At 40.9% G+C, this 21,204-nt stretch overlaps 1 protein-coding gene across 3 annotated transcripts in view; it reads right to left on the minus strand.

The window, feature by feature from the left end:
- Positions 1 to 21,204, minus strand: part of LOC121881883 (pleckstrin homology domain-containing family G member 3) — a 42,394-nt gene that overhangs the window by 6,024 nt on the left and 15,166 nt on the right. For 2 of the 3 annotated variants that reach the window (XM_042389673.1, XM_042389672.1), the window contains exons 3-17: positions 15,819 to 16,297; positions 13,959 to 14,059; positions 12,676 to 12,745; positions 12,364 to 12,410; positions 10,253 to 10,403; positions 9,362 to 9,493; positions 8,471 to 8,653; positions 7,913 to 8,005; positions 7,584 to 7,670; positions 7,101 to 7,134; positions 5,771 to 5,857; positions 5,651 to 5,683; positions 4,298 to 4,308; positions 2,486 to 2,836; positions 38 to 139 (exon numbers count right to left, since the gene is read on the minus strand). In XM_042389673.1, coding sequence (XP_042245607.1) covers positions 38 to 139; positions 2,486 to 2,836; positions 4,298 to 4,308; positions 5,651 to 5,683; positions 5,771 to 5,857; positions 7,101 to 7,134; positions 7,584 to 7,670; positions 7,913 to 8,005; positions 8,471 to 8,653; positions 9,362 to 9,493; positions 10,253 to 10,403; positions 12,364 to 12,410; positions 12,676 to 12,745; positions 13,959 to 14,059; positions 15,819 to 16,297 — 1,961 coding nt within the window. The remainder of the gene's footprint in view (positions 1 to 37; positions 140 to 2,485; positions 2,837 to 4,297; positions 4,309 to 5,650; positions 5,684 to 5,770; positions 5,858 to 7,100; positions 7,135 to 7,583; positions 7,671 to 7,912; positions 8,006 to 8,470; positions 8,654 to 9,361; positions 9,494 to 10,252; positions 10,404 to 12,363; positions 12,411 to 12,675; positions 12,746 to 13,958; positions 14,060 to 15,818; positions 16,298 to 21,204) is intronic. The other variant, XM_042389674.1, reaches the window with a different exon arrangement.

The raw sequence follows: 21,204 nt of genomic DNA on the forward strand, positions 1-21,204 counted from the left end.
AGATGGAAACAGTTTAAAGGTCAATGCTGTTATTTACCTGCTCACATGTCGGTTCGGTTCTATCCGGCTCCTTCGCTTCAGGAAGTCCTCCATTTTCTTTGTTACAGCCGTTAGAAGAGACGCCGCCTGCCTCCGCCTCCTTCAACAACACAAACAGAACCACAAATAAACCAACAAATCAAATCAGATCTTAAACATCAGCAGATCAGAGGGAAGTTTTCAGTTTAAATATTTTATATCATGTAGTTTAACAAACAAATGATGATGTAATTCTTGTTGTTCTGCTACTTTAAAACAAAAACACTGTTCTCTCTCTTTTTTTTTTTAAAGGGTCACTTCATCCAAACCACAGCAAAGCTGAACCAACGTCCTGCTGTTTTCTGGATAATCTACAGAACTTTAAACAGGACAAACTACTGATGAGCTTTTCAGATGTAACTTCAGGAAACTTTGAGCTTCACAAACTGAATCCAATCATCAATTCTACTGTGCTGAGGAGACAAATATCTCAAAACCTCAGCAAATAAAGCTTCATGGTTAGGTAGCACATGGGGAAAAGGGTCTATTTTTTCTATTGTGTGATCTGACCCTTTATTACAGATAGCAACTCTCTCTGAAAATGAATAAGATTTGACTGACAAATCCTTTGCAGCAGCAGCAGCAGCAGCAGCAGCAGCAGCAGCTTTGCAAATTTTTTTATTGGCATCAATAAACACAAAAACCAAATCCATGGATCAGCCTGTAAAACCAGAAAACATGCAAATAAAAGAAGCACCATGGCAACAAAACACTGAGAGGCAGCAAACAACCGAACGCAACCTGCAAACACTCAGTTATGTTTTGTGTTCAGCCCCACAGAGAGAAAAGTTTATCAAACTATATGCTGATGATGCAGGTCAGATTTCTGGAGAAGCTCAAAAAAAAGAAGCAAAAAGACCATGAAACCAGTTAAAAAGTCACAAACATCATTTAAAATGTGTTTCAGATTCTAGAAAGGGAGCTGTTTGATGTTCTGTACTTTTATGTTGATAGAAACAGTTAGCTCACTAAGCTATCTGTTAAGCTATGGCACAATGCTAATGTCCAGTTAGCTAGGAACTGCATCTAAGCTCAGTGCTGAACTTACAGTTTGAGTTCTTCTTGCAGTAAGCTAACAGTAACCCTGACATGAAGCTACACAGCTGGTAGTGGTTAGCAAAAAAATAAAAATACTCTGGAGCCTCTGGATGGTGCATTTTTTGTTTTAATGAAGCTAGGCTAGCAGTTTTGAGGCGTTTAATTAGTCTCAAAACCCGCGCACATAAATAAAGGTGTATGCACATGAGGACGCATTTCTGCTCCGTCCCGCGAGCTCAACCCTCCCTAAACGCTCACTAGTCAAGTTGACTTTTGAGGCGGAGATGGAACAGACAGCTGATGTCTTTTGTTTTTTAATACTTGTTACTGCACTACTGGAATCACTACTGGTTTGACTTCCTCTCCCACTTAGAGATAAAATGGTTGTTCTCTGAGGCAACTGCCTGTCTTCCACTGTAACAGTGATCAAACCAAACAGCCAATCAGAGGTCATGGACAGTGTTCAAAGTGACCAATCAAAGGAGCAGAAACATCAGCTGCTGTCTATTCCATCCTTGCCTTCAGTTGCGATCGTGTAGGGAGGGTCCACCTCATGCTGGCGGGACTGCACTGGTGCACACAGACCAGAAATGCTCCTTCGCCAGGATGGTTATCCGCACACGGATAGTGTTCTGTGCGCTCGTATCACGTGCACACACCTGGTTTGATGTGCACTGGTTTGGCCATACAGTTCTGCCTGCTTTCGTCTTTGTGCTACGCTAAGCTTCAGATACCCTGCTATAACAACTGTTTACTACAGTTACCTCACATACGCTGTTTGTAGCTACTATAACATCAGTTAACTATAAAAACCTAACATAACATTGTTTCTGCTAGCTGCTAGCTGCCCTGCATCCAGTGTTTGTGCTAAGCTAGGCTAAACATGTCCTGGACCAGTTCAATAAACTACATACGACAATAAATAGTAAAGCAGACTTGGAGTAAATGTACAGTGGATTTTTCTCTTTTGATGGAGCTAGGCTAGCAGTTTCCCTCTGCTTCCAGTGTTTGTGCTAAGCTAGGCTAAACATGTCCTGAACTTTAAGTCTTCACATTTATTTAAATATCAGACTGTTCCTGTAACTAAAAGACTAAAAGCAGAACTTTGAGTTAAAGTACAGATCTATGATCATCAACAGTCCCATGTCTGTTCAGCCTGTTGACCCCAAACATGCAGCTGGTGTTAGTTCCACACATGAAGCTCATGCAGCAGATAACTGAGAGCTCCGGAGCAGCAGTGGCTGTAAGTTATCGATGAGTGGAGCAGGGAGCGCCGTTATCCATGACTTTAGTGTGTTACGGAGCCGGAGTAGGGAGGCCGTGTTGGAGGACACATGAAGAAGACCCAGCTGGCAGCAGAAAGCCTCACCGTCACCATGGCGACCCCAGTTGACAGCAGAGCCTGGGCCCTGTAGTGCCAGCAGGAGATGGCAGCCAGCACCGAGCTAGCGAAGTCGGCTACCTGGTCGTCCTCCAGCAGGATGTCATCGGGGTCGCTGTCCTCCGCCGCCTGAAGAGACAACCTCCCTTCCTCTTCCTCTTCCTCCTCTTCTTCCTCACTGCAGCTCAGTCGCTGCAGAGACTCCTTCCCGCGGCCCTCCCCCTCCTCCTCCTCCTCCTCAGCGGGCCGCTCCGCCTCAGACTCGCCCAGCGTGCTGCTGCTGGCGGCGGGCTGCAGGGAGCGCGTCTCCCCCAGTAACACGCCGTCACTGTCTGAGTGCTGCAGGACGTCACACACGGCTGCTTGGTTTCTGATCTTTACTTTCTGTCTACTCGTGTTTTTACGACTGTTGTGTTGATGTGACAGTGATGGAAACATCCATCTGCATGTGTATCAGCTTCTACATTATTTAATGAATCATACTGTCCTGAATAGAAGACGATGTTTTATTAAAGTGGGGATTGAGACCAGGGTTGGAGGCTAACGGGGCAAAATACCCCTAAAAGAAATGTAAAATCACTCTTGGAATTGATGACGGATGACGGGGCTCTTAGATGCTCTCATAAAATAAACAGTTAAACAAAGACTTAATACGTTTTGCATCTGAGCCTAAAAAAGCCTCCAAAGAGCAAGTTATTTAACCCACAGAGTGCCGAACACAACTCTATGCTGACGATGCGTTTATTGTTCCTACTGTTGAAAATAAAATGAAATCTGCATTAAATGGGAAAAAAATCCTCACAGTTATAATCTGTAACTGGGATTGGAACTCAGTGTGAGTATTTTTACCCATTAAATGTTCTTCATTATAAGTTCAACTGCTTCTTCTGCTTTTTTGGTCTGTCGTGCAACACAGAACTCAAAATGCCCCCCAAAAAATGCTCAAAAGTTAATTTACTATCCTGTTAGAGACACTTATGTGACACTTATGGAGAGTGATGCATTGTGGGTTATTTGTAGCCTTCATGTTGGTAGGCTAGTGAGTCTGCTAAAAGAGCTTCTGAAGGTGTTCTATTTGTTATATTTGAGTCTATGTAGTTATTGTATATAGTTTAACCATCAGGCTGTAATATTCTCTCCTCTAATATGTCTCATATGAGTCGTGCAGCTTTTTGCTTTAGAAACATGTTTTTTAGCGCCTCACGTCTTTATTTCTGTCACAGAGCTGCTCTGATGATTCATGTGTTAAATGTTTCTGTCACTCATTAAATTCATTGTGTTTGTCTGCTGGTTTGTGAAAACAGAACTTGAAGCTGTGAAGTATTTTCACTCTTTGGGAACATTTTGTGAATGAAACTTGTCGACAAACAGAGCAGAACATGGAGCCTTAAATGGAGACATTTCAAACGTGTGATTTACGACGAGCAAAGCAAACCTCACAGAGGATAGATAGAGGATAAATAAAGCAAAATGTTCCTGCAGGATTTAGCTTCTGCTACATTAATATGATCTCAGAGAAACTTTACCAACAGGACGACTGTCAATCTGTCTTCAAAAAGGCTTTTTACTAAAACAGCTGATGGAAGAGGAGCATCGTCTTATATTCAGGACAATATGGTAACTGCAAACTTAAAGTTCATCATCATATCATATCATACATTACATATAAACTTCATATATAAAGTGTACGAAGTTGTGTTGGCAGAGAAGCTGTTCCTGGTTCAGATCTGATCTGTTTCTCTACATGGATCAAACGTTCGATCCATCTGAAGTAAACAACTGAATCAGCTGGTTTCTTACCTTTAAGACGGCTGTGAGTCCGACAGCAGGATGAGCAGGAGAAGAAGAAGAAGAGCAGACATGTGATTGGTTAAACACACAAAGCAAACAGGTTCAGTAAATTATAGTATTTATAGTTTTTGTTCGTATTTGATCAGACTTCTTGGTCGACACATTCAGGACAGATGTTGCTCTTTCCATCCTTTCATCACTTTGTGACAGTGAAGTCGTCATGGTAACGGACGGTAACTGTGGATGTTTTAAAGGTGTGTGGACACGTCTGATGCATCACATGATGTGGAGCCATGTTGTGTCCTGCAGCTCTCACATTTTGTCTCGTTTGTAATATTTTACTGAATTAAATGCAAATAAAGTCACGAGCCACTTTTCATATCGTGGTGCGTTCATGGACGCTCCTACATGTAAGAACTGTTGGACTCTTTAAGGTGTTGACTGGACAACTTCCAAACTGTTCAGGTTTTACATCTGATATGTATTTTTGTAGAGTTTCTGACCCATAATTATTCAAAAATCACCATTCAAAAATGTCGCTTCATTCTTCACATGTAATATAATTCACTGACATTGTTTTGTTTATCTGCGACTGATGAGTGTTCATGAATGATTCATGACTCAGAAATGTTTTATTAGCTTATATTCTGAATGGATATGCCCTGGTCAGCCAATCACAGCCGTTCTTCTAATAAGGGGCGGGTTTTACACGCTGACTGTACAGGAGAGCGTTGAGGCATTTTGTAAACTACCAAGATGGCCGCCGCTCCTATCGTAACCGTATCAAACCAACCAGAAGAACAAACAGCTGCACTTAAAGCTTTTGCTGGCCGTGCTGTTCGGGCTCAGCGTCATGCGTTTCATTGCTCTGATTGGTTGTAGGTCTATCCAATCACTGATGAGAACGCCTCTTGGAAATGAACTGAGAGGTTCCAGATTAATTTGCATTTGTGAATTTGTCTGGTGATGTCAGGTTTAGGGTTACTGTGACGGGTCAGAATATGAACAGCATGTGAGGGTTTTAACTTCATATATATAAAAGTTACATATATATAACTTTATATGTCATTTCAACACATTTGATCAGGATCCTGAACTCTGTTTCTTACAGAATTAAGATGTTTGTTTGGGACGTTTCAAACTGAAGAAAATGTTTCTGAATCTCAGATGTCGGACTTCTCCTGAATGCACCAAAAGGCAGCAGATGATGACGATGTGATGATGATGAAAACATGATAAGAATAGAATGACACTGGCTGACGGTTTGTCTCTCTGCGTGAAACTAATGAAACTATGATTTGTTTTAAAACATTGACCGACAGGAAGCTGCTTCAGCGATCAATAACTTGGAAATGTTTCTACCTTTCGTGCTCTTCAGTATCTGTCTGGTCGGCTCTGAAAAGGAAAGAAAACACAGATGAATATAAAAAAAAATGATGGAGTATATTGATGAGAGAAAAGCAGGTTGTTCAGTGTGTTTACCGGACTGCCGTCGTCCCTGGCGACCGTCAGACGGACAGGGCGGAGCTTTGTTCGGCCGCTCGGGGCTGTAACGATACCGCGGAGGATCTGAAGGAGACACCAGCATCACAGATCAGTGAGACCCTGCTGTCTGCAGGTCACAAGTTACAGAGTCCTGATCTGAGGCCAGAAGCATAAAACTATTCAAACTAAAACTGTGTGACAGAAATATGCAGACACGTTATTTTCATCTGATTTATGACGCCGCGAGTAAACGTGGTCGTGTTTCATAAATCTCAGTCAACGAGCACAATGAGTCATAAATGGATCAATCAGCTGTTCGTCCATCAGTCTGAACAGCCGTCAGTGAAGCAAACAGGAAAGAAGACGAAGAAGTTACACCGACTGTGTTTCAGCGAGTTTCTCCACCAGCAGAACAGCTGCGAGGCTCTTTATAGCCTCCATATCAATAATCAATCACATGACTGTAATCCATCATCAGCGGTGATCAATAATCAATCACATGACTGTAAACCATCATCAGCGGTGATCAATAATCAATCACATGACTGTTAACCATCATCAGCGGTGATCAATAATCAATCACGTGACTGTAAACCATCATCAGTGGTGATCAATAATCAATCACATGACTGTAAACCATCATCAGTGGTGATCAATAATCAATCACATGACTGTAAACCATCATCAGCGGTGATCAATAATCAATCATGTGACTGTAAACCATCATCAGCGGTGATCAATAATCAATCATGTGACTGTAAACCATCATCAGCGGTGATCAATAATCAATCATGTGACTGTAAACCATCATCAGCGGTGATCAATAATCAGTTTTTAGCTCAAATCTGAACCGACTACGTGAAACAACTAAAGATAAAATAAAAAGATTAACAGCTAAATAAAATGTTAAATGTATAAATTAAAATGATAAAATCAATCAGACAAATTAATTAATCAATATTATGTTTATAAATGATTGATTGACATGTTACAGATCTGTGTGTAAACACAAAAAACAAACAAACAAACAAACAAACAATCACACAACCAGATCAGCTGATTATCAACGTAAACAAACATCTGCATCCATCAAACACTTCAGAGAAACGTGTTCACTGGTCACCACACTGGTTTATACTGGTGTTACTGGTGTTACTGGTGTTACTGGTCTTACTGGTGTTACTGGTGTTACTGGTGTTACTGGTGTTACTGGTCTTACTGGTTCAGATCTGCTGACATTTTCTTGTCATTTTAAATCTTTTTTCTCCGAAAGTTTTAACTGAATTTTTAACCAAAACATTAATAAAAACATGAAACATTTACTCACACATAGAATCCATTTCCAAGATGGCCTCCTTCGCCTGAAACACCACCACACACACAACAGTTATACACTTCATATACTGGTGTTACTGGTGTTCATACTGGTGTTCATACTGGTGTTACTGGTGTTCATACTGGTGTTACTGGTGCTCATACTGGTGTGAATACTGGTGTTACTGCTGTTTATGAAGATGTTACTGGTGTTCATACTGGTGTTACTGGTGTTTATTAAAGTGTTACTGGTGTTTACACTGGTGTTAAAGGTGTTTATGATGGTGTTACTGGTGTTACTGGTGTTCATACTGGTGTTACTGGTGTTTATTAAAGTGTTACTGGTGTTTACACTGGTGTTAAAGGTGTTTATGATGGTGTTACTGGTGTTACTGGTGTTCATACTGGTGTTACTGGTGTTTATTAAAGTGTTACTGGTGTTTACACTGGTGTTAAAGGTGTTTATGATGGTGTTACTGGTGTTACTGGTCCTGACCTTCTGTGGGATGATGGCGTGGTGGTTTTCCAGAATGATGCGTTTGATGTGATGAGCCCACAGCTTCTTCTCCTCCACCGTCTTCGCCTGAAACACAAACGGCTTCGTCAACACTTTAATTCCTCAATTATATACACACGTATGCAGCGTGTGACAGCGTTGGTACAGACAGACAACAGGAACATGTTTCAGGTCTGAACAGGTCTGCAGGTCTGAACAGGTCTGCAGGTCTGCAGGTCTGCAGGTCTGAACAGGTCTACAGGTCTGCAGGTCTGCAGGTCTACAGGTCTGAACAGGTCTGCAGGTCTGAGCAGGTCTGCAGGTCTCACCTGGACTGTGTGAGGCTGTTTGGGGTGTTTGTAATGAGTGACGCTGAAGCTCAGAGAGTCTTTGGCGCTTTCGATCAGCATCAAGGTGGAACACTGAAAACACAGAGAGTTATTGTTGTTATTGTTGTTATTGTTGTTTATCAGTCAGGAAGCTTTTAATAAACTGCTGCAGTTAAATTCATCCACATGAACTTCAGAGCTGTGAGATCATCAAACTGTCCAGTAACTTTACATTTACACTTAATAAGACTGAAACTAACGATTATTTTCATTATTATTTAATCTGAAAATCATTTTCTTGATTAACTGATTAATTGTTTGAGCCCAGAGTGACGTATTTAAATGTTTTGTTTCATCCAATAATCCAAATATTCAGTTGATAATGACAGAAACAAGCAAACATTAACATTTTAGAGGCTGAATTTTCGCTGAATTTTCAGTATTTTTGCTTTAAAAAGACTTAAATGAAAGAACTAATTATCAAAATTGTTGCCAAATATGTTGAAGTCGTCAGTAACACTGTTTATTTGTTTGTTTGTTTGTTTGTTTGTTCCTCACAGAGATGTGTGTCTTGTAGACGTAATGTTCTCCGCGGCGTTTGGTGATGAGCAGCATGCGGTCAAACAGGAAGAGCGTTCTCTCGTTTTTGGCTCGATGAACCTTGAAGGTTCCCTCCAGAACCAGCTCTCCGTACGTGGTGAGGTCCGGACCTTTCCAGTTCAGCAGCAGAGACTGAACCTCCTGAAGAAAAGAAAAAACACAAAACATTCAGAGACACAAACAGTTTCATCTAGTTTTTATTTTATAAACTTTTATTTTATTCAAAACAATTCAGTGCAGAACTTCTTTTTGTTAATCTGCTGAGTTAAGACGTCGTCACTGGACGTCGTTAACTGTCTGAAGATCTATTGAGGGTCTTTTAAAGATGTCACAGGTTTGTAAAGCCCTCTGTTTGGTCTGACAGGCTCAATTTTCTCTCTCTTTCATGTAAGTATAAAATAACAAATGATCTGTAAATCTACAACTGATGTTACAACCCAAGAGGAGCAGAGACAGAATGAACAACAGAGGACCCAGGACGGAGCCCTGCGGAGCCCCACAGGTCAGATATTTACATGTTGTACCTTGTTAGTTTGACAGAAATCAAACCTGACATCATGTACAGTAATATTGTTTACTGAGGAGTTTTAATAGGTTTCTGTATAGATTAAAATATATTTGCAGGATAAAAACAGATTACAACTGAACAACAACTATAAAAATAAAAAGCATTTCAGTCACAGACGTTTAAACAGGCTTTAAACTCACAATAAGAAACATCATGTTTATATTGAAGCTTCAGATCAAAGCATATTGATCCATCAACAACCGATCAAATATAGATATATCTATCGAAGTATATATATATATATATATATATATATATATATATATATATATATATCTGACCTGCAGTCGAACAGCGTGTTCATGTTTCCTCTTCATGTCGTTGATGTACCAGGCTACTCCTGTCATGGTGTAGATGGCTTCCTCCACCACCTCGTAGCCTTCCTCCTCCGGGTCAAAGTGTTTCGCTATCTCCTAAACATCATCATCATCATCATCATCATCATCATCATCATCATCAGTGAGTACAGTCAGACTAATAACAGGAGACGTTTTTCTTTTAACTGAGATGAAATGTCATGTTTTTGTCCAACAGCAACACATTTGTTCTGTAGATCATCCGTCCTGCGTTCTCCTTTGTGGAAAAAGATATATTTATATTTGTGTATAACATCTTTCACCAACAAGGCTTTACAAGATCTTTACATAAATCAAAAGGCATGAAGAGAAGACGTATAAGACATTATAATGAGACACATTTAAACAGAACAGAGTTTAATAATGTTGAAAATAAAAATAAGCTAAACTAGGAATAAGACATTAATTAATACATTAATCTGATTAAATATCGTTGGAGTCCTTTTTAAAAACAGCAAATCAAATCTGCATGAAGTGATAACATGTTGTTCTGTCATCTGACAGCATCCTGCTACACAACAGGAACAACAACCCACGTTAGCTTCCTGCTAAAGTCTCCTTCTTATCTAATTAAACACACGTCTCATTCTGCAGCTTGTTGAACGAGCCACCAAACATTCAGCGCTAACGTCAATTAGCGGCTACGTAGCTAATTAGCTGCTCAGCTGTGAACATTAAACAGCATGTAAACATACCTGCAGATGTCACTATGGACCAATCAGAAACCAGACTGTTTAAACAGAGCTGAACGCTCTCTGACTTCATCTCTGACCACTGACCGACGCATTCACGGCATCAGGTGTGCTGGTGTCCTACCTGGAGCAGCAGGTGGTATTTGAGGATCCTCTGAACAGGTTTGAGCAGGTACGAACCCAGAGGCAGCGAACGCTTCAACGACGCCTGACGCTCCCGGAAAAACTTAGCCAGAGATTTATTCCTCATGCACTCCGTCAGAGCCGCAACCGAACTGAAACAGGTGTGAACAGGAAGAAGAACTAGTTAAAACAGGTGTGAACAGGAAGAAGAACTAGTTAAACAGGTGTGAACAGGAAGAAGAACTAGTTTAACAGGTGTGAACAGGAAGAAGAACTAGTTAAAACAGGTGTGAACAGGAAGAAGAACTAGTTAAACAGGTGTGAACAGGAAGAAGAACTAGTTAAAACAGGTGAGAACAGGAAGAAGAACTAGTTAAAACAGGTGAGAACAGGAAGAAGAACTAGTTAAAACAGGTGAGAACAGGAAGAAGAACTAGTTAAACAGATGAAGACAGGAAGAAGAACTAGTTAAAACAGGTGTGAACAGGAAGGAGAACCAGTTAAAACAGGTGTGAACAGGAAGAAGAACTAGTTAAAACAGGTGTGAACAGGAAGAAGAACTAGTTAAAACAGGTGAGAACAGGAAGAAGAACTAGTTAAAACAGGTGAGAACAGGAAGAAGAACTAGTTAAAACAGGTGTGAACAGGAAGAAGAACTAGTTAAACAGGTGAGAACAGGAAGAAGAACTAGTTAAAACAGGTGTGAACAGGAAGAAGAACTAGTTAAAACAGGTGAGAACAGGAAGAAGAACTAGTTAAAACAGGTGTGAACAGGAAGAAGAACTAGTTAAAACAGGTGAGAACAGGAAGAAGAACTAGTTAAACAGATGAAGACAGGAAGAAGAACTAGTAAAACAGGTGAGAACAGGAAGAAGAACTAGTTAAAACAGGTGTGAACAGGAAGAAGAACTAGTTAAAACAGGTGAGAACAGGAAGAAGAACTAGTTAAACAGATGAAGACAGGAAGAAGAACTAGTAAAACAGGTGAGAACAGGAAGAAGAACTAGTTAAACAGGTGTGAACAGGAAGAACTAGCTAAACAGGTGTGAACAGGAAGAAGAACTAGTTAAACAGGTGTGAACAGGAAGAAGAACTAGTAAAACAGGTGAGAACAGGAAGAAGAACTAGTTAAACGGGTGTGAACAGGAAGAAGAACTAGCTAAACAGGTGTGAACAGGAAGAAGAACTAGTTAAACAGGTGTGAACAGGAAGAAGAACTAGTTAAAACAGGTGAGAACAGGAAGAAGAACTAGTTAAACGGGTGTGAACAGGAAGAAGAACTAGTTAAACAGGTGTGAACAGGAAGAACTAGCTAAACAGGTGTGAACAGGAAGAAGAACTAGTTAAAACAGGTGAGAACAGGAAGAAGAACTAGTTAAACGGGTGTGAACAGGAAGAAGAACTAGTTAAAACAGGTGAGAACAGGAAGAAGAACTAGTTAAACGGGTGTGAACAGGAAGAAGAACTAGTTAAACAGGTGTGAACAGGAAGAACTAGCTAAACAGGTGAGAACAGGAAGAAGAACTAGTTAAACAGGTGAGAACAGGAAGGAGAACTAGTTAAACGGGTGTGAACAGGAAGAAGAACTAGTTAAACAGGTGAGAACAGGAAGGAGAACTAGTTAAACGGGTGTGAACAGGAAGAACTAGTTAAACAGGTGTGAACAGGAAGAAGAACTAGTTAAACAGGTGTGAACAGGAAGAACTAGCTAAACAGGTGAGAACAGGAAGAAGAACTAGTTAAACGGGTGTGAACAGGAAGAAGAACTAGTTAAACAGGTGAGAACAGGAAGGAGAACTAGTTAAACGGGTGTGAACAGGAAGAACTAGTTAAACAGGTGTGAACAGGAAGAAGAACTAGTAAAACAGGTGTGAACAGGAAGAAGAACTAGTTAAAACAGGTGTGAACAGGAAGAACTAGTTAAACAGGTGTGAACAGGAAGAAGAACTAGTTAAAACAGGTGTGAACATGAAGAAGAACTAGTTAAAACAGGTGTGAACAGGAAGAAGAACTAGTTAAAACAGGTGTGAACAGGAAGAAGAACTAGTTAAAACAGGTGTGAACAGGTATAAACAGCTGTAAGAAACAACAGGAAGTGTGGCTGTAACTCACTTGGGGTAGTTGGTGCAGTACTGCGTGTAGATGTCAAAGTATTCGCTCTGAAACGAGACGAAGAAAATCATCATCATCATATTTCTGACATGAATCTGTTTGTGGTTTAATGGGAGAATATTTAATATTTTATATTCTGATCACAAAAACATGTTTCATCTCTAGAAAACGAATCCTTCAGTCTTTCAGCTCCACAGAAGTTATTACACTTGTATTAACTAAAGGTCAGAGGTCACAAAGATAAACGATTATTTGGAGGAAATAAACTTTTATGTTTAATAATAACAAAATATTATTAATGAAGTTTCTCACCTTCATGACGAAGCACCTGGCGACGGCGACGGGGTCGTTGTCACACAGATCCAGAGCCTGAAGCAGCTCGCTGTGAACAGGAAACACCGTCACCATGACGACGACGGCAGCAACAACAACAACAACAACATGTTTGCACTTCATCTCCACTGTTTGAAATATTTACGTAAAAATGAAACAATTAAAAACAATCTCACCTCAAGGGCCAATCAGGAGCTTTCAGTCAGATCACATGATCTTTTTTAGGAGATGGAGTTAAAATATGAAGCTTGAAAACAGATTTTTTTAAAATTGATGAAAAAAAATAGAAGAAGAATTAAATGATAAAAAAATGTGAAATGTAAATTTGAACATCTGTTGAAGAAGATCATGTGATACGATGGAAAGCTCTGGTTGACAGATCGTTCATATAAAACCATGTGTTGGTCTCCTGATGCTCATGTTATAAATGATTACTTTATTAAACCAAATTAAATCTTCTGTAGTTTCGAAGGATCGAAGGACGACGTGATTTCGTCTCTGATGACGTTAACGGACTGTTTTTATTCTCGTGTCCCCGTAAACCACGACAACGAGTCTGCAGGACCCCGAAACTGAATCTTTGATTATTTACACCAACATGTCTGCAGGGAAACATTCAGGAAACAACCTGTTGATCCTCTCGGTGACTGTAGTGACGTCACCTGTCCAGCAGGCGGCGCCGCAGTTTAAATAAATAAATAAATGTTGATTTTTTGACTCCAGACTCTCAGACTGTGGAGGAATATCAGTATTAAAAATGAGAATGTAATATTATAAGTGAAATTATAAGTAAATTAAAATGTTCTCCTCTTCTATTTTGTTATGTTCCACAAGTAGGTGAAATAATCAATTTACTTGATTGATTTATTGTCGTCCTACGAGAAGTCAAATCAAACAGAGAGTTAAAACACTGAAGTCAGCCTCTAAAACATCCAAACTGTTAAAAACTCCAAATTCCCAGAGAAATTCAGAGGACTTGAACGTCACACTGCATCACTGCACACTCGGATGTGACATTTAAAGTCCTGCAGGATTTCAGGACGTTTCTGTGTTTGAGTGAACTCTGAACACATCAAACCACACAGCATGCCGAGCAGCCGGGAGGCCCCGAGCAGCGAAACAAACTCACCCTCCGACCTGAAGCACCGCGAATGAAACCTGAGAAAACTTTACAACAAATCATCATCATGAGACGTTTGGTCAAACAGACGGAGAAAAGATCTGAACTGGACAACGAGCTGAGGGACGTTTGTTTTTCTCACCTGTTGAACTCGTAGATGTCCTCGATGTTTCCGAACAGAGCGCAGACCTGCTCCGGACGGATCGATAAGTCTGACTGATCGATGATGTGAGCCAGGTAGTCCTGAGAGGATCAATTAGTGACAATCACTACCAACAGACTGAGTATAAAATTAAAATAAATGTATCATAGAATCAGTAGAATCAGTAGAAACAGTAGAATCAGTAGAAACAGTAGAAACATTAGAGGGATTCTGCTGCCTGTCATGTCTCGGCTCGTCCAGCAGGAGGCAGACTGACGATGTCATCAATAATCTGATCACTGGATCAATACTTCAGTTTGTTTCTGCTGATCTTAAACTTGAACATTTTAAGTTTTAAAAATGTGTAATTAATCTGATTAATGTTTTAATTAAACCTAAAAATAAATGTAATTCAGCTTTATTTATATTTTATGTTCCTTTTCATTTCTATATGAAATATAAGTTTATTATTTTTAACATCAGTGGAAATTCATATTTTAACGTTATTCATTTTTTCTATGTTTAACTTTTATGTATTTAAATAAATGTTCCTTAACTGTCATGATGCATTAACTATTAATCATAAGAAAACCTAAATCTGGTTGTATGTTTTGACCTTTAAACATTTTCTGTTTTCCGGTTGTTTTCTAGTTGTTTTCTAGTTGTTTTCTGGCTGTTTTCTGGTTGTTTTCTGGTTGTTTTCCGGCTGTTTTCTAGTTGTTTTCTGGTTGTTTTCCGGCTGTTTTCTAGTTGTTTTCTGGCTGTTTTCTGGTTGTTTTCTAGTTGTTTTCTGGTTGTTTTCTGGCTGTTTTCCGGCTGTTTTCTGGTTGTTTTCTGGCTGTTTTCCGGCTGTTTTCTGGTTGTTTTCTGGCTGTTTTCCGGCTGTTTTCTGGTTGTTTTCTGGCTGTTTTCTGTCTGGAGGACAGTTTGGACGGCAGCCTGCAGGTTCAGGTTATCTGTGATCCTCACTGTTACATAAGCCGTTAATCCTGCAGAACGTCTTAACCAGTTAATTATAGTCTGAACGAGACGTCAGTCGGAGTCACTGAGCCTGAAGTCTGGACACAATAACCACATTTCATCAAAGCCTTCATGTTTCCATCATTACAGCATCTTTAATTCTGTTTAACAAAACATTTCTTCACTTCAGTCAGAACTTTAAACTCTAGAAACATATTTTCATATTTTAATGTTTTAATGTTTTATGATTTGATTTGTTGACATGTTTGTTTTATATGTTTCATGTTTCTGCTGCTTTTATGTTTCATTACTTTTTCCTGACGGGACTCATCTGTAAGGCTGCAGTTTAACTTCATCAGCAGTTAATCTAACAATTATTTTATAATCAATACTTTAATAATAATTTGGTCAATAAAATGTGAAACGTCTTCAGATTTCTAGTTTTTACAGTCAAAAACACAAAGATGTTAAATTTACTGTCATGTTTGAGCTGAAACTGTTAAATCAACTAATAAAACATGTTGCAGCTCTGGATCAGAGATCAGAGACTGTTTTGTTTGTTTTTTGTCGTTCATGTTTCCTTCAGCGTGTTTTTGATTGAGAGGCATCGCAGCCAGAAACTCTGCAGACATTAAAGTATTAAACAATATTCAGTCTCTGATGTGGATTAAAGAGCAGACTGAACCGAAGCCTGATGGCTGATGGGAGATGTAGTTTCAACACTGTAGGAAGGTCGACTCTGATGTAGAAACTGGTCTGAGTCTGCTGAGGTCACATGACGGCGTCTTACAGCTGCGACCGTTAGTCGATTAATAGATTAGCTGATCGACAGAAAAACATCTTGAAACTGGGACGAAGACGTTTTTAACATTTATTGATTGATGCGGATGTTCGTCTCACCTCTACGATCATTCGCAGGTCTCTGACGTACATCCTCTCCGTCTCGATGATCTCCATGACGACGCGGTCCAGGTAGGTCAGCTGAGGGTTGGGCGCCATGCTCCTGGCGATGAACGGCGACGCCTGCTGCTGCTGCTGGCGGCGGCTGGAGGCGCGGCTCGGCGTCGTCGTCGTCTCTTTGTTGTTGTTGTTGTTCGTGAGGTCGAGGCTCCGCCCCTTCCCGTCAGGTAGCGGGCGTGGCCACGGCTGCTCGCCCTCCGCGGGGCTCAGGTCCAGGTCGATGTCGGGATCGGAGGACAGCGAGGGCGGCGGCGGCGGCTGAGCGACGTCGTCTCGGGAGGATCCCGACCCCGAGGACAGCGTGGAGATCAGGCTCACCGGGCGTTGCCCTGACGACGGCAGGTCAGAGGAGTCGGAGGGTGTCGCCGACGGAGCGCGCTCATTACTGCTGATGGAGGCGATGGACAGGCGGGGGGACTCTGAGGAGAGGGGGGTGGGGGGGGGGGGGGGGGTGATTGACAGGTGACAGGTGTGATCAGCTGTGATGACGTCATCGTAATGATGTCAGAGCGAACACGTCAGCAGCAGGTCGGGAATCAAACCGCAGCAGAGAAACATCATTAATGTGATTAAAGTTCATATCAAACAGTGAAACTCTGAGCAGGTTGTTTATGCTGCTCACAGTATTCAAAACAACAACAACAACAACAACAACAACAACAACAACAACTCGCTGCTACATTTAATATAATTAATATTGATTGACGCTCAGCTTTCAGCACATTCACTGGTCTTCTTCAGTCTGACGGCTGTTTCACAATCAACGTTTATTACTTCACATATTTCTGCACAGTCATGTTTTTATAAGTCGTGAGGTTCCTGCAGCAGACGACTTGATGTTGTAACCGGTGAGGAAACAGGAAGTGATGTCACAGCGGTGAGCCGAAACTATGACGACATAAGTCAAACTCTTGGTCCCGTCAGGACGGTGAATCATCACGTCTGCAAACAACCTGAGAGAGTTTCAGGTTGTTTTCACTCCGTCGATGAATCAGCTGACATCAAATAATCAATACCGATTGATTAGATTCATTCACGGTTCTGATTTCTGATTGGTTCTCTGAGATTTCATGTTTTAGTCACACAGCGGCCATTTTGAGAAAACTAAAGCGTCGTCTGACTGTATTTATTCACCGAGTGAAACAATCTGACATGAAGAGTGTTTAAATGTTAAAGGAATCAAAGTAAAGTCATTAAACCAACAGTCACTGTAATCATTCCTCCTGTTCATACTGACCAGTAGAAGATCCTTCATAATGACCTTACAATGACAGTGATGGAGGATAAAATCCACAGTCTGAAGCTAATATGAAGCAGCGCTGCTCAACATGGCCGCTGTGTGGGTTCAGTCGGTGTTAGCGAACGTACCGGCTAACCGCTCCTCAGGTTTAGCTAAATATGTGAACAGCAGAGAGACTGACAGTCCACCTGAGACAGAGAGACAACAACATAAATATTAATAACAATATTATTAATAAACATTTAGAGTGGAGCAACAAACATATTCACAACTAAGACAAAAAAATTATTTTTCTCTGTCAGGAAATGATTTTAGCAAAACTAGCAGCGTCGTCATGTTCTCTGCTTCAGACACTCAAGAGGACGAACATTACAGGAAACATATTCAGCTCATCTCCAGCCTCTATATTTATATTCTGGGGCTCTACTGGAATAAAACTCCTTATTGATCTTCTACTGGTCCTTTATGCAGCCCCTCAGTTCAGCCTCTGTCTGAAACAGGCCGTTTTAGCTCCTGTCTCTTTAAGGCCCGCCTCCTGATGAGCCCACTCTGTTCTGATTGGTCAGCTTCAGGAAGCTTCCTCCGGCTCCGGAGGCTACGTAAACAAACTATAGTAGCAGGATTTCACTTCTTCTTCTCCTTCTTTACTCCAAATGTCAACTTCTCAAATCCATCCGTACATGTTGGAGCTGAACACCTTAGCAACCACCTTAGCAACCACCTTAGCAACCACCTTAGCAACCAAGGCTGCAGAACAAACGGCTGTTTACGAGCATATGTAATGATCTGATGTCAGCAAGGTAGAAAAACACACCACAAATGAAGCATCGGAGCAGGTTGAAGCCCTGAGTTCTGACTTGCAGGCAGCGTTTCTACAGACGTTCACCTCAAGTTTCTGAACTTTGACCCTGTTTAACATCCGACATCAGAGCTAAATAAATAACAGAAAACCACTAAAAGCAGAACATGAACCCTTTAATGACTTGATCTCTGGCGCCACCAGCAGGTCAAAGTTTTACCTGCTTTAATGAATCAGCTGCACTTTAAGATTCATACAAAGTTAGCATGATGCTAAAACACTTTACTGCAGTAAAAATACCAACACAACAATGTAAAAATACTCCATTACAAGTAAAAGTACATAAGTATTATGAGCTTGATGTAGTTAAAGTATTGCAGTAAAAGTACATAAGTATTATGAGCTTGATGTAGTTAAAGTATTGCAGTAAAAGTACATAAGTATTATGAGCTTGATGTAGTTAAAGTATTGCAGTAAAAGTACATAAGTATTATGAGCTTGATGTAGTTAAAGTATTGCAGTAAAAGTACATAAGTATTATGAGCTTGATGTAGTTAAAGTATTGCAGTAAAAGTACATAAGTATTATGAGCTTGATGTAGTTAAAGTATTGCAGTAAAAGTACATAAGTATTATGAGCTTGATGTAGTTAAAGTATTGCAGTAAAAGTACATAAGTATTATGAGCTTGATGTAGTTAAAGTATTGCAGTAAAAGTACATAAGTATTATGAGCTTGATGTAGTTAAAGTATTGCAGTAAAAGTAGTGGTTTGGTCCCTCTGACTGATATATTATTATATATGACATCATTAGATTATTAATAGTGAAGCATCAGTGTTAGAGCAGCATGTTACTGTTGTAGCTGCTGGAGGTGGAGCTAGTTTACACTACTTTATATACAGTTAGCTAGTTTAGTCCAGTGGTTCCCAACCTAGGGGTCGGGCCCCTCCAAAGGGTCAGCAGATAAATCTGAGGGGTGGTGAGATGATAAATGGGAGAGGAAAGAAGAAAAAACAAAATTCTGATACACAAATCTGTTTTCAGTTTTTGGACTTTTTCTCTAATCTTTGATTTTTGCTGAAATAAAAAGTATAAAGTATAAAGTAGCATCAGCTGCAGTAAAGTAGAAGTACCTCAAACCTGCTTAAATACTGTAGTTGAGTAAATGTACTGAGTCAAACGTGTTCAAATACAACATGTTAGTATTTCCAGATGGACGTTTTGTTAATAAATGTTGGCTGAAGAAGAGTCGCAGCTGCTTCCTGTTTGATACGTCAAACTTAGAAAAAAGTAAAAACTAATAAAAAGTGAACAGAAGTGTTCAAAAGTGTCGGCAGTTTGAATCAAAACAATTTCAAACTTCAGACCGGACACACACACACACACACACACACACACACACACACACACACACACACACACACACACACACACACACACACACACACACACACACACTCGTCCGTTAGCTGTCTTGGCTTCCTGCCAGTGTGGAGTCAGCGAGGCGTTCACTGACCCAGCAGGAAGCGGATTTATGGCTGCAGCCACTTAAACATGATAAGATGAGAGTCAGCCGGCCAGTCACAGCGCAGCGTTTATATTCAAACACAAACACATGACCTTTGACCTCCACAGCGGTCGGTTTGAAAAAATACACGTTTGAACAGGAACAGACGGTAAACGGTTCTCACTGTCTGAACGTCAGTTTATAACTCAATAAAGTTTAAAATCATTTAGTCACATGACACAATAAGACAACCTGATGACATCACCACAAACCCTCTGACATCACAACAGACGCCGCGCCGCAGCCACTCACCGAACCAGCGGCGGACGAAGACTCGTCTCAGCCGCCGCTCGTTCCCGACGCTCCTGAAGGAGATCTTCACCTCCTCCTCTGAACAAAAACACCTGACCACGGCCACATCTCCTCCTCCTCCTCCTCCTCCTCCTCCTCCTCCTCCTCCTCCTCCTCCTCCTCCTCCGGCCAGAATGCGCCACACGCTCCTCTGATATCCCATCAGCTCCAAAACGATCCTTCACAACACGCTTGAAACACTTTGTCTCGCAGTAAAAAAATCAGCCAGACAGTAAAAAGTTTAGTTTCCCCAAAACTTCAAAGACGCCTGAACGCTGCACAGATCACACACACACATCTACACACATCTACACACATCTGCACACATCTGTACACATCTGCACACATCTGCACACATCTACACACATCTACACACATCTGCACACATCTACACACATCTGCACAGCTTTAACTGCAGCCAGGCTTTAAACAGAGGAGAGAAGAAGAAGAGGAGGAGTTCTTACAGCAGAGAGGAGGAGAGAACAGACGGAGGAGGAGTCACTCCAGGAGGAAGTTATTAGAGGGAAAAAGGAAAAGAGCAGAGGGAATTATGGGTAATGAGTCCTTCATGAGGTCAGATGTCAACGTGTCTGATACGGAGGGAACGTTATCAGCTCTGATGATGACATCACAGCGGGAGGAAACGGTGTGTTTAGGGACCAGAGGAGAAAATAAACCTGCATTTATAAACTGCATTTATCTTCAGGAGACTCGACTACTGTAACGTGGACCAGACGAGTCCTCACTAAGACTAGAAAGTGGATCACATCAGTCCAGTTCTCAGATCTTTACACTTCCTGTCCGTCAGAGAACTGATGGTTTAAATACATCACTGATCTGCTGGATCAGGTCTGGATCAGGTCTGGATCAGGTCTGGATCAGGTCTGGATCAGGTCTTACACTGAACTGTGACTTTTATTCTTGTAGTTTACAGATTAATCTACTTCCTGTCTATTTTATCTGGTTTTCCAGGTCCAGGTTCAGTCAGACCCTCAGAGGCAGGCAGCAACATGTCAGACACCAGTAACACCAGTAACACCAGTAACACCAGTAACACCAGTAACACCAGTAACAAACACGCTGTGGTTTCTGACAGCAGAAGGAACGAAGCCGTTTGTTCTCTGATGGTCTGAACACAGTCAGACTGGTTTCATGTTCCTCCCAGTAGGAGAACTGGTCCGTCTGCTCCAGAACCAGCAGAGACATAAAGAATCCATTAAACCTTCTAACAAACCAGTTTGATCCCACAGACAGCTGATGGTCGATCAATAACCTCAAACAAGGACCCGGATCCTTCTGATGCAGCTGACTGACCCCAGAGGTCAGAGGTCAGAGGTCACAAACATCCTTCAGACAGAAACAGGTTCAATAGTTTCATCAGCAGATCAGTCAGACTCACAAACCAGTAAAACCAGTAAATAAATGACGTT

The sequence above is a fragment of the Thunnus maccoyii genome, chromosome 17 (assembly GCF_910596095.1).
Source record: "Thunnus maccoyii chromosome 17, fThuMac1.1, whole genome shotgun sequence".
Classification (NCBI taxonomy): domain Eukaryota; kingdom Metazoa; phylum Chordata; class Actinopteri; order Scombriformes; family Scombridae; genus Thunnus; species Thunnus maccoyii.